This window comes from Anoplopoma fimbria, chromosome 14 (genome assembly GCF_027596085.1).
Source record: "Anoplopoma fimbria isolate UVic2021 breed Golden Eagle Sablefish chromosome 14, Afim_UVic_2022, whole genome shotgun sequence".
Lineage (NCBI taxonomy): Eukaryota > Metazoa > Chordata > Actinopteri > Perciformes > Anoplopomatidae > Anoplopoma > Anoplopoma fimbria.
In genome coordinates, this window is record NC_072462.1 from 14900368 (window position 1) to 14918025 (window position 17658).

A 17658-nucleotide genomic window follows, 5' to 3' on the forward strand; every position below is an offset into this window, starting at 1 on the left:
GAAACCAACCAGTACTCCTGCTGCTGGAATACTGCCCCACCATAATGGAGTTCTGTGTTCAGTTTTTTTTGTGCTGATTTAATTAAAAATAGTGTTATTTAGGAATAGGCACCATGAAAGGGCAATATCTGCGTCTGCTAAATGACTGTAATGTAATGTAATGTATATTTAAATTTCACTTTATTTCAAACACATGGGTCCACATAAAGTAATAATACAAAATAAATACAATACAATCAGGGAACACCAACACAGAGGTTTAATCATTGCAGTGTATGAGTCCACAGTGATGAAAGACATAAATATTTGTTCCTATATCTGCAGAAACCTGAGGGTTAGTAAAGTAAAGTAGTTTTGCTGCCACCCTGTGTTGAGCAGCTGGTTGGATGCTTTAAGACCACGCCCCCTTCACGGTCCTTGCAGCGTGTCGGCTTTCTCACTGCTCTCACCGTCGTTCATATAGCAGAGCACCGGGGGATGGATTGAATGACGCTAAGCATGGATCCCATTGAAGAAAAAACGAGCAAAACGGTCGACATATATCGTGATACATGGGTCCGCTTCCTAGGTATGTACTGGTATAATTTGTATGATGTGTCGACTGTTTTCCGAGCAGCATAGTGCAGAGATTTAAAGCTGTACTGGTGCCTTCATGACCCTGGAGCTGCATGTCAGATGCTAGCAAGCTTAAAGTTAGCATAGCTGGATAACCTCTGTTAAAATATCTATTTATAGCAAGGTCATTTTGTTACCACAGCACGTAATGGACGACGGTCCAAGACTGGACGTCATTACCGCTGTTTGTACCTTGTTTCCATGATGTATTTGAACTTAACTGTAATTCAAAGGGTTTGATGTGTGTCTGTAACTTAGGTCTGTCTCAATAAAGGTTGTTTAGCAAGTTGAGACAGTGACTCAATCCCAACCACAAAAAAACCCGCCCATAGACATGACCAGACTGAGAGCTGCAACACTCCTGTGGAAGGTACAACTTCCTGTTTTCGTTGCTGTTCTTCTCCTATTTAAACTCAGGGGTCGTTACTTACATTGGTTACACTATCACCCAATGAGCTTTTAGCTGAGAAGGGCAAGTAGAGTTAAAAAAATAAAAAATAAAAAGGCTGAAGGGCATTCATACTGCAGCAGCAGTTCCCACTGTATGTGCAGTTCTCCTGGTGAACATGCCTTATTCTCCTGCTCTTCCACAGCTTACATTGGCCAACAGGGACCATGTCATGTGAACCTGTTTATCCCCTTCATAAAAAGCATAATCTATTTGCTCACATCTTTAATCCTGTCTGTGCAGTTAGATATCTCTATTGAAATGCAGGGACGTACATCTAAAAGTGTTCCTATAGATTTGTTCTAATATGTATATGGTTTTGGTCTGAAAATGAGCCATAAACATTGACATTTGAAAACAATAGCTCAATTCATGGAGTTGTCAGATTTCCATGCAACCTTATCAGACATTTATGTTTAAAGCTGATAAAATACTTTGCATATTTTCTCCCTTGAAATCGGTACTTGCATACCATGCCTCTGTACACATTTTGCAAAGAATGATTTTGAAAAAAGAATGAAGAGAGAAAATCCAGCAGCAAACTTTTGTAAAATGTTAATGTTATTGCAGCCATTACTAACCCCGGTGTTTGGGCACTGACCACATATTCACTGACACAGACGTTAGTGAATCACAAGTGAAGCATTTGCTTACAGGTGAGAATTGGACCCCAGCCTATTATGCTAGGGCAGGGCATTTTTGTTATCATAACTGTGTGCCTTGCTGGAACCTAATATTATCTGGGCTGTTTTATCACGTTTTGTTATACCAGCAAAGCTCTTATCAGCTTATGTTCACAGGTGCTTCTGGAGCTGCAGATTCAGTAGTCACTCTGCAGTATTAAAGCAAAAAAGCAGTGAGCTATTTCCAAGTTCCATAAAGTTGTCTTGTTGTCTTCTTCAGCCTTTTTTTAACAGCAGACATTTTTACTAGTCATAGTAGGAAAAGCAGAACCAACATTTATGGATATGAACAACAACTACTGGGCTCTAATCTTTTTTTTTTTTTTTTTTCTGTAAATTGTAACATTTTCCACTTTTCGTTGTTTTAGGTTCGAGATCAAGAGCGCGTCATACCTAAATAACAAACTTTACTATATGACTTCTTTTTTTTGCAGTTTTCAGAAATTCAGGAACTTAAATTCTATTTTTTATTCTCTTGTTCTTTGAATAATTGTAAAGCAAGAACATATTGCTCATAGTGCCGCCATCTGGGATGTTGGGTTTGATGCAAATAGCTGTTAAATGTTATGCTGATGCAACTCAAATTTATATATATATATTTTATATTATAAACACTTATTGCACCTCTGATTTTTGTTGTGATGTTCACAACATCTCATCCCGAATATGTTCTTGTGTTTCTTAGCAGTGCTGAGTTTGGAGTTCATATTCACTGTTGGAAGTGAAGCTCAGCCCAAAAAGTTTTGTTTTTTTAAGTTAAAATGGTTTGATTTGTTCTTCGACCACCTTTTAGAGACAAAAGCTGTCTTGTTATCTGCTCTCTAACTAAACCTGCAGAAGCATCGTTCACTCCTGCATCTCTAATTAAAGGCTGAATTTCAATGACATTCTTTAAGTGAGAACAAGAAAAGGCTCAAGATTAATCTCTGTAAAGTGTTGAGTACTCACATCTCCTGTTTCATGTAAGATCCTCCACAACCCTGTGAAAAGTCCATAGCACCCTCAGATAACTGCATGAACAGTATTTTAATTAGTGTGCACGTATTAAACATGCATCTTGTGAGGATGCACCAATTACGCCTTTTTTTCACACCTCAAATCAGGGCAATTGCAGATACCAGTATTTATTTTCCCCAAATGTGGATATATCACATGGCATAGAACTCATTGGGATCATTTTTATGTAAGGTAACATCTGGCCAGTGATTGTGCTGGACCGTTGTGACCGATTGAGTAGAACTGATGGTGATAACTCTGAAGCACCTAATGATGCTGTAGTGCACAGTGATTATCTTAGTTGACGCCTAAGATTAAAATCATACGTTTCTTATTATCTAATATTCCACTAATCTTCATCTCATCTTGATTTGATTGCCCTTAAGCGGAGAATTAAGACTAAGAAGCCCACTTATTTGATATGTTTATTAAGCAGAGTCCAAGTCAAAACTGCAAAGTGTGTACTACACTGGCTTCTTATGATTGTTCCTCTTTCATGTAGCCGATGGCCAATATTGGGATGAAAAGAAATAGTCACCAAGCTGTGTTTTAATAGGCTGTGATAAGGTTGCTTGTAAAGTGAGTGCTTTCTTCGGCACACAAAGTTTAACATTTACATAGGGCTTGCCTTAGTTTTGCAAGCAGTACCAGAGATAGAGACTAACAGCGGCCACAGTATTTACCTTCACCACACACTTATAGTTCTGTCATCATTGAACCAAAGATAATACTTCCCTTCAGACCAGAGATCATTTTTTACCAGAGGTTAACATTTACTTCTGTGTATATCAAGGTATCAAGGGCGTTTTGAGTCATTCAACCCTTATGGAATGGGCAGCGCATGATTCTCCAAATGAGGCTCTGCATTTGTCGGAGATCAAGTTGAAGTTTATCAGCCTCTTGGGTTTTGCAGGATATGTACTGGAATTTGGAGGCACTTGAAATTCATATCATGAGTGCTCCCAGATGTGACACCACTGAAAAGCTGAGCTTTGAGTGTTTAATGTGCTGCCCTGTTGCTCAGAATGGAGCAGATAGCTTTTCATAAATGTAAAAAGGCTAATGTGTGTTTATAGTCCTGAGGCTTAACACCTGCTAGCGGGCTGGTTAACTAAAGTTTTGATGCACTAAGAGGAGACTAAAAAGGCTGAAGTCTTATGTGTCTATATTTTTATGTTTGCACACAGGCTACGCCAATGAGGTCGGGGAGGCTTTTCGTGCTCTGGTCCCAGTGAGTTTGGTTTGGGGCAGCTATGCGGTGGCCACTGTGTACGTTACTGCTGATGCTGTGGACAAAGGGAAGAAAGCAGCTGTGGTAAGACTATTTGTATGCGTTATCTTCATTAACAATCATATTGGTCAAATTTTAATTATTATTTAATGAGAAAGTAGGATAAATAGATATTGGGTCAATATTATTTAAGATCAGGCTTTAAGGGGAATTACAAGATTAATCTAAAGGGTGACGAGATGCACTAACCCAAAGATATTTCTGCTACATTATTATACTTATTTTCTTTTCTTCTTGTGTTATTGGATATCCTTTTACTGTTTCAAGACTCTAGAAATGATTCAAATTAAGCTAGAAAATCACACTTTGGTTGCAAACAGACATGGTCACAAACCAGCAGATTGGGAAACCATCGTCTGAGATGATAAAATAGAAACTGGGTCCCTGAATAAGGAAGCTAGAACAGAGCAACTAGACATTCAAATTTTGAATAAATTATTATATTATTTTGTGGATATACTGTGTTGCTGTGGCAACCCTGATTTTCTGATCCCTCATCTCCTCCTCAAGGCCCACGGCGACAACCCAGGGAAGACGACGCGGGTAGCGGTGGCCGTGGTTGACACGTTTGTGTGGCAGGCCCTCGCCTCTGTGATCATACCGGGCTTCACCATCAACCGAGTGTGTGCTGCGTCACTGCACCTACTGGGCAAAACAACAAAGTGGCCCCTGCCCGTCCGCAAGTGGACCACGACAGCTATAGGCCTCTCTACAATCCCCTTCATCATCACTCCTATTGACAGGTTGGCACAAGTGTATTTGGTCCTTTCGTATTCATGTTGATTATGTAAGTTGCTCATTTTGTTAGATTGAATTATTTGAAGGGTTTGGCTGCTCACAGAATACTCGCCAGAGCACCAAATGTGCATTAATCCGCCACTGAAAATAGTCCACACTATTAACTGTTCTTCAAGTTAAAGACAGACAGGATAAAAGTGCATAAGAGTAAAAGGTGAGCACATGAAGTAAAATAACTGTTGGTTAACAATATTAATGACAAAATAAAGTAGGGAGAAACAGACATGGCTGGAGATGGGTTGATGTTACCTGTACTACAGTGAAATGGCAGAAGGTATGAAAGAGAATGCATATGTATTTCTGCCGAGTGCCAATCATTTTGCCGCCGACTCTCCACCCATGTTAATGAGTCATTTCTGTGTGTTTGATGGATGCATACCAGAAAATATTGTTTGAGCGATGTTAACTACAGTGCTCTGCTATTTTATAAATGACTGACACTTCATATTTTTCAGACTTTTTTTATGTCTTAAGTAAGAAAAAAGTGCAGAAGATGGGGGTTTTGAACTGAACACAGTGTTTTGGTCCTTTCAAGGAATTTGTTAATGATAAGAAAATGTAGAATAGGAGCTGACTTTTGAAGATTTTCGATAAATGTATGTCTGTAAAGTAACAATCTATTGCCGAATGAGATTACACAATTCAATTCAATTCAGTGTATTTTGTATAGCCCAGAATCACAAATTACAAATTTGCCTCAGAGGGCTTTACAATCTGTACACATGCGACATCCTCTGTCCTTCCCTCACATCGGCACAGGAAAAACTCCCCTAAAAAAAAACCTTTAACAGAGGGATCCTTCTCAGTGGTGATTGATATGGCCCACCGATGAAAGGTCTTGCATTTGCAGTATTATGGACTCTGTGTCTGTGTAGGCATGCCGGGTAAAAGGTGACACTGTTGGGAAGTGAGATCCAATAACACCCCTGCAATTACTGCTTATTGCTCTAGGTGCCGCCAAAGAGCGCAAAACAAAGCTCTATGAGATTGTAACTTCAAAATCATGCTTTTGAAAAAAAATCCACACCACATTAAAATCACACATTAAATCCTCTTGATCAAAGATATGCCAAATAGTTTTGAGCTTAAGTGTTTGGCTGAGTTTAAAGTTTTTGTAACACACGCCCCTTGATAAACCTAAATATATAAAAAAAATAAAGTTTATTTTACTCACACTCGCTTTTCATGTAGTGAAATAAGAGGTTGGTCTTAGAACCAATGGCAAAGACAGTCACATGACTGAGTTATGGAGCCACAAAGAAAACAACATAGTTACATATAGAAATTTAAAAACTCATTGCTATATTTACTCTTGTTAAGTTTTCATAGATCACTTCTGCTTTTATGAAATGGATTCAGAAATGCTCTATTATGTGTCCAAAATAACAATGTTTCCCTTTTTGTACGCTGTAGGGGGGTGGACTACCTTCTCGACTCGAGCCTTCGGAAGGTCTTCAATGAGGAAGAGAAGCAGGAATAAGGACGGATCATGGGGGACAGATTGTCCCCTCCTGGTACTAGAAACCCCTCCAGTCGACGTAGGCCTGTTCTTGTTGTCCATCAATGTGAAGAGCACTAAAGAAGGGTGAAGAAGAATTTCATGGAGCAAGGCTCCACAGTTGGTCACAAATACCATTAATAAAGTAGATTTTAGTACAAAATTATACAATTTATATAAGTAAGTTGAAAGGGAATTCCTGCTTCATGAAATATCTCCTTGTGGTCCTTAACTTGAACCTCTCTGGGCAATCAGGAATATAACAGTATGAAATATGTTTAAATATTCACAGTGAAATCCTTCTTCTTAAAGTATTATCCGGCAGGGACGCAGTGTGCTGTTATATTCCTGTGATCCTCCTTACAGAAAAAAGCCTCCAAGGTTGCCCTCATGGTTTAGAGTAATACATTCACCTCATGTCCAGACGTTGAGGAGGGCTCGCTGTGTTTATTAGCCGTATTCAGTGGGACTATAATGACAGGCCAAAAAACAAAAGCCAGTTTGCTCTAATGTCCCTCTTATTCTTGACTTCCTGACAGTTCGTCTTTGACTGTTTCTGGTTTCTTTCTGAAAACAAAGTCATCTGTTACTTTGAATACATGTTTCAAGTGTCTTATGCACTTACTATTGTTTCATTTGACCTTCCTGTTGGGAGCCAATGTTTGCACTGGGAGCATTCTTTTACACCACGGTTACAATCCATTTTATTCTAAATGGTATATGGTTATCATAAAATAAGAATATTTGTTGTTTCACCAATATATCAACTGTTGATCGATAACTCTGTAGTCAGACTTGACTGTAACTTCTTTAGTGTGAAAATGTGAGACGTTTTGAAACGTACTTTTAAGCACATTTTTTTTTTTTAATTCATTCACATTCAATTTAGCATTGTACTTCAAATACGTGTGGGGGTCAGCGCCTATGCAGAAACGGGTTTAAGGGATTCTTTTTAGAAATATGCAGATTCTGTAGTCTTCATTATTTCTATTGCTTTTCTTTGAGGAGCCAAGTCATTTACTGTATCTCATGCTGAACTATGCAAAATAAACCTGGGAAGATGTTGTGTACATATGTGAGCTTCACAAAGTTCAGGGATTGTTCTCCCTCTTTAAAAATAAGGTATGTGGTTACGTAATGTTGTGAAATAAGAAATCTGATATTAAATTTAACATGCAAATTGGACAAAACGGAGCATGTTGTATTGGGAACGGTTACTATTGCCAATGTATTTCTGTCAGAACAGTACCAGTGTTCAATTCTAGCAATAAGGTTTTTGTGTCACACATTATTCTCTTTTCTATGAGGGGTGCTGTTCAAGTTATCGTGGAGATAGAAATGCTGAAATATGAGGCTGTGATTTGTAACTCGGGGTGCACCAATCATTTTCTAACTTGCCGATGTTCAATAATATTTAATACCAAGATTTGGTCACAATGCACATTTAGATTTTTTTTTAATTGTTGCTTTGAATGATTGTAACTTCCAGTGTGTGCATCAATGGATATTTTCATTCACTCAGGTTTACTTTTTCCTTCTGTAAGCTTAAGGGTACAGACTTTTTTATCTCAGGCAATTTGACCTGTCATAGCAGGGGAAGCACAATAGTACATATAGTTCATTTAAGTGTCCCAGTAAGCCAGTGATTCAATGTGTATGGTAACATGGCTTAGGCCCTTAAATGTAATGCACCCATAATGTTATTCATTTGTTTTTCCGGCTACGCATTTTGGTGCATCCCTTGTGAAAATCTATATATTCATGTTACATTTCAAAACTTCAGATTGTACACAGGACTTCATTGTATTTTATTGTTACATGCACAAAATGAAAATGAACGGTTTGGTTTTTTTGAACGTGTTTTCTCATGTGGCAGTCTTTTCGGAAGTGGGTGATATGAGTCACATTTTCAGCCTTTCTTTTTTTTTTTTTTTTTTTTTTTTTTTCAAATGTGAAAGCAAGTGTTGAAAGATGAAGCTCCATTCATTACAATGGAAAGACAATATTCAGCAGTCCTCCTGCTCTGTAACAACTTCTGACACACTGGATAAGAAAGAAAAAAATCTGCCTTGAAATAAATCAAAGTTTAAAATACCACGATAAAGTTTTCTCTGGAGTTCTTCTGTTTGTGTTTGTTTGTTGTTTTGTTTATCAGTCCTGTGGTTATCTTCTTCTACATTGGAAATATTGACAATAAATGCAGAGCCTCTTTGAAGCTTTCGGAAGTAATGATTGACAGCTCAGTTCAGTGGAAAACATTATAGCCTTATCTAAATGCAGTCTGCTTCAAGGCCGTCCTATAAGAACACCTTCCTACAGCGTGATTTAAAGTGGCAGCGCAGCAACTTGCTCTTTTTTTACTCAGGAAGTAAAGTTCCACTTCCTGAGTAACCGTTGCATTCAGATGAAAGAGGCGTTATCCAAGGGGCTTTTTAACCAATGAAATGGAAGCACTCAGAGGCCCATCAGACCAGCAGTGATTTGAGAGGCCAGTTGCAGTTATTTATCTTGATTGAGTCAGGAGGCCACAGCTGATACCAATTCTGAGGATGAAGAGCCCACTTAAAGGGCTAAGGAAACACAAGCAGCTGTAGGCACAGTCATGTCTGTTCTTAATCTTGTGTTATTGGTTCTTTTGGCCTCATCAACTGCTCAGGCAGGTAAGAAGAAAATTGTAATATTTATCTTAATTTGATCAATTGGCTTAATTTTTATTTGTGAAGGATCTTGTTGAAAGTTTTCCCTCCGTCTCCTTCACTCCTGGCATCTTAACATCTTCAGGCATTCCTCGATACGTCCAGGGCCAGTGGGTCATCACTGAGGAGAATCCACAGAATGAAGACACAGATGGACCATTTCCAACAGTAAGAGAGAGGATAGGGCTCCAGAGCCCACCAGAAGTTGTTGAACTGGTGGTGGTGGAGGACCAGAACTTGCTGAATACTGCAGAACCGTATGCTTTGACAGAAGAAGGTGACAGTAGTGTATTTATAATCCAGAGCGTCATAGTCTCTTTAAAACCCCTCAATTCAGATTACATTCGATGGTTGTTTCCTTTTAGATCCAGATGATGATGACGACGATGATGATGAGGATGATTCGGAAGTGTGGAAAATCGTCCTGGTAGTGTCCATCCTGCTGCTGTCTGTAGTGGGATCTCTGAGCGTGGCCTATTACATGTGTGTCTGGAGAGGAGGCAGGATCAACTATCAGCCTCAGAAGGTGGATTATGCTTAAAACAAATAAAGTGAACTTTGTGGAGGAACTATTCTCAAGGAGTCTTATTTTATAATGTCTTTATAAAGTCAGGGGACTGTATGTGAGGCTTGTTCTCTTTTCTGATCTCTGACGAAGAAGTGCATCAGAGGTGTTGCAGGCTCGCAGAATGTGAGAAGTAAATGTGAGTGTTTTTTGGCTTGTATCATGAAGTTTGCGTTAATTATTTCAGTGGGCCTGTCTGTTAATAATGCAGAAAATTGTGTCAACATTTGAAATGGCATGACTCATCCAACTTTCCCTGTATGAGCCTATCCTAAGACTATTTGTTTGTTGTGGCTTTTATTGATTGGTTTGGGTGGTGTGCTGTATAGGCAGAGCGGCTATTTGTGTAAGTGAAATGCACATATTTACTGATAATGTCCTCTTGAGTCTTCAGCCAAGACTGACTGTCCAAAACTGCTGCCTAATTTTCCTATGTATAATGATGAATGGTTTTCTGAAAGTAGTACAGCCTAAGTTTTTGCCTGTTTTTAAAATGCACGTTTCACATGTATTCATGGAAGGTACACTCCGTAGCTTCACACAGAATGTCACGTGTTTATCATCTTGACGATGGCAGTGGTTTATAATAATTATGCATAAAGCATCTCTAAAGGGCTCTTGTTTTGGGTTTTAAATAAGAATTCATTCCATTTATGTAAAGTGTTTATCTTCAAAACAATCTTTTATTTCAGAAAAATCCTGTGTTCAGTTATTGTAATGGCCACTAGAGGTCATCACTAACACTGTTTGTGCAATGCTCCACCTATCCTCTTGACAGAACTGAAGCTATGCTCACTTGAAACAAATCACTATAGAGTAAGCTTATACTTAAAAACCACAAAAGTGACACCAGTCCATTGAACCACTCACTTTGGCTTCCAGCACAAGATTCATGACTCCAACCTCAGATAGTCTTTTATTCATGTAAGAATCTGAGAGCATATATTTTAAAATAAAGATGTTTGGATTAATTGAGTGAATCATAGGATAGCTGGCCATTCTTTTGTTGGCCTACAGATAAAACTGGTAAAACTTGTTGACCAAAGTAATATGGATCACTCAAAGTGTTAATGGCCGTTCACAGCCTCATGCTAATCGGCCTAAAGCTGCTCACTATCTCCTGTGCCTTGATAATATCTAAATAAAAGTTGAAGGCCCACGGTGATGTGGCTTTTTCTTTGGTAAACATTTCCAGGGCCTGTATTTTCTTCTTTAACCACCAGCCAAAGCTCTTCTCACTAGCAAACTTCAGTTTACATTGTTGTTCTCTGCCTTTGGCAAGCATTTTCCTCTTCAGGAGAATTCAATCTTTATCAGAATTATGGCAGGACAGGCAGGCAGGCTGTTGGCAAAACCAGCCGTTCCTGCTAAAAGTAAAGAGTAATGTTTTAATTCAGTGTCGAGCAAGCGGGCTCAGATCAAATCCACAAACATTTATAAGTCCCCCTTGAGCAATATCAGGTGGCATTAGGGGGCCCAAGGAGACAAAAAGCTGATGAATTGAATTAATCTCCCCTCCCGTGATGGATGGGCCTGTTCGCAGGGGGCTGAAAATGGGAGCATTGTTCATCTGTCACTCAGATGCCATGTCCCTCTATGATTTGTGCCCGGGTTGTGAAGGCCACAAGTGGCCAAAAGACCTCCCTCTCTCCTTCTCACTCGTCTCAACGGTTTTTTTTCAAGGAATTCCCAGCCTTTCAATTGCCTCCACCCCCACACTGATATCCATACAGCCATTGCAGAAAAACAAGTCTTCTCTCAGGACAAACAAACACAAATATGTGTCACTCTTGCTTTATATTATATACAGTTTGTGGCGGTGATTTGTAGTTTGCATTTCAGATACAAAATCCATTAACTGTGCAGATACTAGACCAAGTCCTGATTTTCAAAAGTTGTATAATTGCATTACAAATCATAATGTAATTTAAAATTTTTGAAATGAGTTGAATATTTGCCACAATATATAGCAATTAAACTGCATTTTCTCTCCATTTGATAACACAAAACGGTATTATTTGCATTATTGAAAATAAACTGAGCATGAAGACTACAATTAAAAGAAAAAAGTCTGCTAAATACATCATGTCAAATATTAAGTATATTCAATTGTCTGTATGCATATTGTGTTTTGGTACATGTTTGTATTGAAATATATAAATGTTCTTTTATAATATGGGTTTTCATGCGTGATTATGTTGTATTAAAATATGTCTTGAACATAGAGAAAATCACGTCATGCCTTTTAATTTCATTTCACAGTGTCGGTTGTAATCCTCTTTTCTTGCTGTAACTGTAAGGTCCATATAAGTACAAAGTGGAGGAGCTGGAACTCTCATTTGAGTTACCTTGTTTGGGTTTCCAGACTTTCTAGCTGATATCATGTTTTCATTTAGGATTACACGATTAACATGTAGAGCTAGTCGACGTTTCATTCACACAAACAAAATGTGATCGAGTTTTGGCAATGAACTTGAAAGACAGAACCTGTTGGTCCCCTGGGGAGGGCAACCTTCTTGGCTCTGAATCTTTTAGACTCCATTGTTTTTCTCAAGCACCTGCCCCTTCAAAGGCACCTGCCCCTCTATGGGAACAGGTGCTAAAAGGTGATTCAATAGAGAAAACAGAGCTCTGATTTCTTCACTACCTTTGTGTTATGTGTGGATTACAAATTGAGATAAGATAATATCTGCAGCCTGAGAGCAGAAGATACTGGAGAGGAGTGAAAAGGAGGTAAAGCAGTAGCTGCTGTGAATGAATACTGTAAGTAAGCTGCTAGATGGATGTGGCACTGCAAAGGTCCTTGGCAGAGAATCACCAAATAAACTTTACAAGGAAGAGTTGACAGCCATGCTATCTTCTCCGTAAGGTTGTACTTAGGCAAAGTGAGGCGTCGAGCTAAATGCTAAAGTCAGAATGCTAACATGCTCACAGTGACAATCCCAACATGTTGATGTTCAACAGGGATATATATAAATATACATAAATATTTCATTAGATACGATAGTGGTTGGCACAATGCTCCTGTTCCTATCTCTCACTCTCTCTCTCTCTCTCTCTCACACACACACACACACACACACACACACACACACACACACACACACACACACACAGCTTTCAGTGCCCCCCTTTAGTGAAGGATATGTTTGTGGAAAGGCCACTTTAAGGGCACTAACTGAAATGTTTAACGCTCTCTGGTCGATTTATTGAGGTCAGCAGAAGGCTACGTTTTGAGAAACAGAAGCACGGGCTGTGTTTGGATTGATTTTCATGAATGATTTTATGCTGTGAGCAAAAGAGAAACAAAAGACAATCACGGCACATCAAATCATGGCAACAAAAGAAATAAGGCAAAGCCACATAAAAAATGAAGGGCAAGGCCAGAGACGTGTCACTGAGCATTAAACTAATAAATATCAGTTTCTGTCTGTGAAACGTGGAGACAAAGAGCACGGAGAATTATGCTGAATGATGCTATTATGTCGATTTGATCAAGTTCTTTACTCTGGAGGGGGTGAAATTAGCACTAAAGCACATTATTGGTATTGTAGTTAGTGATTTATCTTTAAATCGTTTCTTTAGAAATGAAAGGCAAGAAACATACAATTAATTAAAACATGTTGAAAGATGATAAATAGAAGAAGTTAAAGGCAACCATTATACAATTAATTGAAACATGTTAAAAGATAAGTACAAATTTTAAGCTAAAAATGCAGGTTAAAAATAATAATCGGCACAAAAGACACATAGAAACAAGTAAAATTGTATTAATGATATAACTTATAACATTTAAACAACCTGTAAGGTACCTTTAAAATGTTTTTGGCAACCGCAATATACAGCATCTATCACAACATCAGGACCTTCATATTGACAGAGTGACTCCAGGAATAATTCAGATTCATGTGGATCAATATGTATTGTCTTCAATAAGCTGCAATGATATTCGATAAGCTAAACAAAGAGCAACATGACAGCGCTTGTTGCAACAAAGAAGCTGTCAGTGATGAAGTGGTGATTCCCGATTTGACAGCGTACAGCACGAGACAGGCTGTGTGCTCTGTATGCTGACAGAGAGCTCTCCCTCTCTCTCTCTCTCTCTCTCTCTCTCTCTCTCTCTCTTGTGAAATGAATTAGGTGAACATGAAAACTGAGCAGACCTTCAGCAATACATTATGTATGAGGAGCTTGAAGGCTCCTACTGAATTCTGTTCAGGTGGCATCAGAGGATGCAGCCAAGTGGAAATGCTGGCTGGTCACTTAAAGCACACTATCTGTGGTAATATTTCTACATGAAAGCGCAGCATGCGGCTTGGGCTACATTCTTCCACTTGCAGGTGGAAATATGCAGTACAACCAGGTTTGTAAAGAGGCCACAGAGGAGGTTTACTGGGGCAACAGGGGATTAAAGGCCTTGCTCTAACCTTCAGGCTATCTCCTACCTTGCATAACTGTAAGCTGCCATTTGCAATTTAAATTAAATCTATATTTTGTTCTTGCACTTGATTTACTAGTTACAGTGTTTCTACAGCTATCATCCCCAATCCGCAGCGTAAGAGGACGCTTGCAGCACACATATCATCTGTGTATCAGTGAGTTTGACAGCTTGACATAATTTAAAAATCAGATAAAACCCCATATGACCCCCCCCTCCATCTTCTGTTGTTATGAGATAACATCTAATTTCCCTTCTCTCGAGTAATCCTACAAAGACATCGTCTGCTCACCGTGAAATCAATATGCTGCGGAAACACCATTACAACAGTCTTCACAGTGCTTGAGTGAATCATTCGAGATCACAGATGAACATGCACACACGGGAAGATACAGAGACACACACACACACACACACAGACAGGTGGGCATTAAAAGAGTCACCTCCAGTGTGTCCTTTTGATACAAACGGACTAATTCAAAAGTACAAGAGTGCTCAGTGTCAAGTCTTTGGCACGTTAAGAAATGTGCATAAAACCACACCAGACAGAACCAGTATCAGGATTAATTGTAACTGGTGTAGTGGGCTCACAGGGGAGAGGGGATCATGGTCACTAGAGTGCATCCTTCGCTGACAGACAGACAGTAGGTTATTGTGATTAGTAGCAAAGAACAGAGGGAGGGAACATCTATCATCACAAGGCAGGACAGGCAAAAGAAATAATCAAAATATGTCATCGTCTTAGCATGCTAACATGAGCTACTTAGCACTGAACACAGAGTACAGCTGTGGCTGATGGTAAGTCATTAGTTTTGCAGGTATTTAAACACAAACCAAAGTATTAGACAAAATTAAATGTAATCAGAAATGGTACAATTCATCCTCTGAAGACCATGGCTACCACATTTCACAGCAATATGCCAAGATATTTAAATAAGGAACAAAAATGACATCCTCATGATGGCGCTTAAGGAAAAGGGAGACTGATCACCAAGTCAGTAGGATTTATCCTCTGAGTACCATGAATGTGTGTACAAGATATTGTGCCAATCCATCAAGGACAGGTTGAGATATTTCAATACAAACAAACTTTTCCTCCTGCTGGTGTCGCTAGAAGAGAAGTGACGAGTTCCTCAACGTCATTAGGGTTCATCCTCTGGGGAAAATGAATGTGTGTACAATATTTCAGTCATCCTAATAGTTGACTAATTTCTAGCATGGCTAAAAATGCCAAAAAAAAACACTGGTTCAAGCTTCCTAAATGTCATGATTTGCTGTTTGGTTTTGAACGGTTGATTGGATGTCACCTTTGACCTCTGGGACAATTCTTCTCTATGTCCTGCTATTTTATAAACTAAGTATTCCTATTTTAAATGGAAAATAATCTGTAGCTGTAGACCCAGTAGCAGAAATAGAAGGTAGACAGACACAAATCAAGCATTTGTGGAAACAGACAGAAGTATATTTAAGGTAACATACATTTGGACAGTTGCAGTAGGTCTACAGTAAACTGACAGGCAGACAAACGGATCTCCTTCTGAGAGCCAAATCAAAAGTGGAATGAACAGTGAGAAAAACCACAACAATGAGCGTATGACAGTCTAAGAGGAGTTAGACCTATAGACGTCATGTGATTTAAAGTCTCTCACCCTCTCCTTCTCTCTCTCTCTCTCTCTGGCCCTGCTATAATGTTCCTGGGTGGAATGATGGATGAGGCGGTGTCAGCCCATGTTCATTATAATGCACACCATCTATTCTTCTCAGCGAGACTCTCTGCGCTCCAGGAAATGCCAGAGAGGTATTGGAGCCGTGGTAGAGAGGAGAAACTCTCATCTGATTTTATGGAGAGAATTTGCTGCTAGGTGTGTGTTAACTTAGCACAAGGTGATCCATCAATCACTAATGAAGATACTGCGAGGCTAGTGCTTGTTCTTAAAAGGGAACACAATCCTCTCTGGGTATGAACGATAAATACCCTTCCATGTCCATGCAAGCATTATGTCTCGCAATATGCACGTTCTAAACTAATAATGAGCGCTCCAACAGTTAGCTGTATGCAAAACATGCAGAAAAACATGTAGAAGCAGTGTTTGCCACCGTGACCTATTTGTAATGTATGAAAGGCCATGAAAACGTGTTTTCTGAACCTCTTACTACAAACACTGGGAACCTACAAAGACACATTTTATGACAGATTTGGGTTATTTTACATTAAACACTTTTTTTTCCTGTTCTCCTCACACCAGTTCCAAGTGGGCAGGGCTCTGTTACAAAAGCACTCATGCACCAATAAGGATCAACATTTGAATCAAAATTACGACAGTTGTGATGTGCTGTCAATCAAATCTGGTCAAACCACACTCAGATAGTGCTGATTGATTTACACCAGCCATTCATGAATTCATTACTAAGTTTGTGTGTAAGTTCCTAGCAGGTACTAGCTAATTTTAAACTAGTGTTTTCCTTAATAAAGTAAGGACATCTGTAGCCTTGCCCCAAAAAAAGGCAAACAACTATGTAAACTGGAAGTCACTGTAGCGTCACAAACTGTAACATTAATTAATCTACCTTCAGCTTTACTACCGATCCTTTGTAAATATAGGTATTACTTCATTTAAATTGAGAAATATGTGTGACATTAAATATCTAATTGTGTTAACCTAACTGATGCTATTCATTTAGCACAACGTTATCATTGGCGTTAATTTTGTAATTTGAGGTATTTTGCGTAGTTTTTATGTGAAATGTACTTTAAACTCTCCCAGTTTACATTTGCATTATACTGCATTTCAATTAATTGCCAGGTCTGATGTGTCTTTCACGGTTGACTCAGTGGATATACTAGTAATGATATGCAAATCTCCACTAAGTAAACGTATGGTATCCTGATTAAGCAGTTTACAACATTTTCCAAACTTTAGCTTTTAATGTTGCTTTAATCATGAGTATTTAATATTATAGATTCAGATTTAAGATTTGTAATAATGTTTTCAAAGCCTCTAATAATCCAGCAAAAATATTTGGACAGTTCAGTTTTTGTCACTTATTTTAGTCTTCAGTTTCAATTCTGATTAATAGGTTTATTCAATAATTGACACGTGTTTTAATGGGTAAAAAGAAAGAAGAAGAAAATGTTTACAGGAGAACTACAAACTACCCGCAAATAACTTCTAATGTGTTTGAAAAGATTTTAATATACGTTTGCACATACGTCTGAACCTTGTCTGTTTACATGATATGGAAGACTAAATGAAATATCCACACATACTTTAACAGAGTCACACCCAATATACACAAACACAAATGCTCATCCACTCCATTCCAAACAAGACTAAACACATTGTCTAGACAAACACATTATCTTTAATCAGAGCAGTAATGCATCTTTTCTCCTCACACACAGATCAAGTCAATGGAGGCCTGATGAGGGGAAATATGTGGCACATTGAAATAGATTTTTTCAAACTGATAGCATCTCATCCTATCAGCTCCGCACCAAGTGTGCCGAACCGTGTGCGCCAGTCTTTTGAAAGCCTTTAAGAGATGTATTGAACAAAAGGTGGAAGAAAGTCTCCAAATGAGTTCTGGATCGTTCCTGGAGCAACGGGATCAATAACTGCCAGGCTAAGC

General features: G+C 38.7%; 1 protein-coding gene across 1 annotated transcript; it reads left to right on the forward strand.

Moving 5' to 3' along the window:
• The first annotated feature begins 436 nt into the window (after positions 1 to 436).
• On the forward strand, positions 437 to 8422 carry mtfp1 (mitochondrial fission process 1). The gene is made up of 4 exons (XM_054612772.1): positions 437 to 568; positions 3930 to 4057; positions 4544 to 4776; positions 6245 to 8422. Exons 1-4 carry the CDS (start codon positions 487 to 489, stop codon positions 6309 to 6311), a joined length of 510 nt encoding a protein of 169 aa, XP_054468747.1. The 5' UTR covers positions 437 to 486; the 3' UTR covers positions 6312 to 8422.
• Positions 8423 to 17658: the final 9236 nt, after the last annotated feature.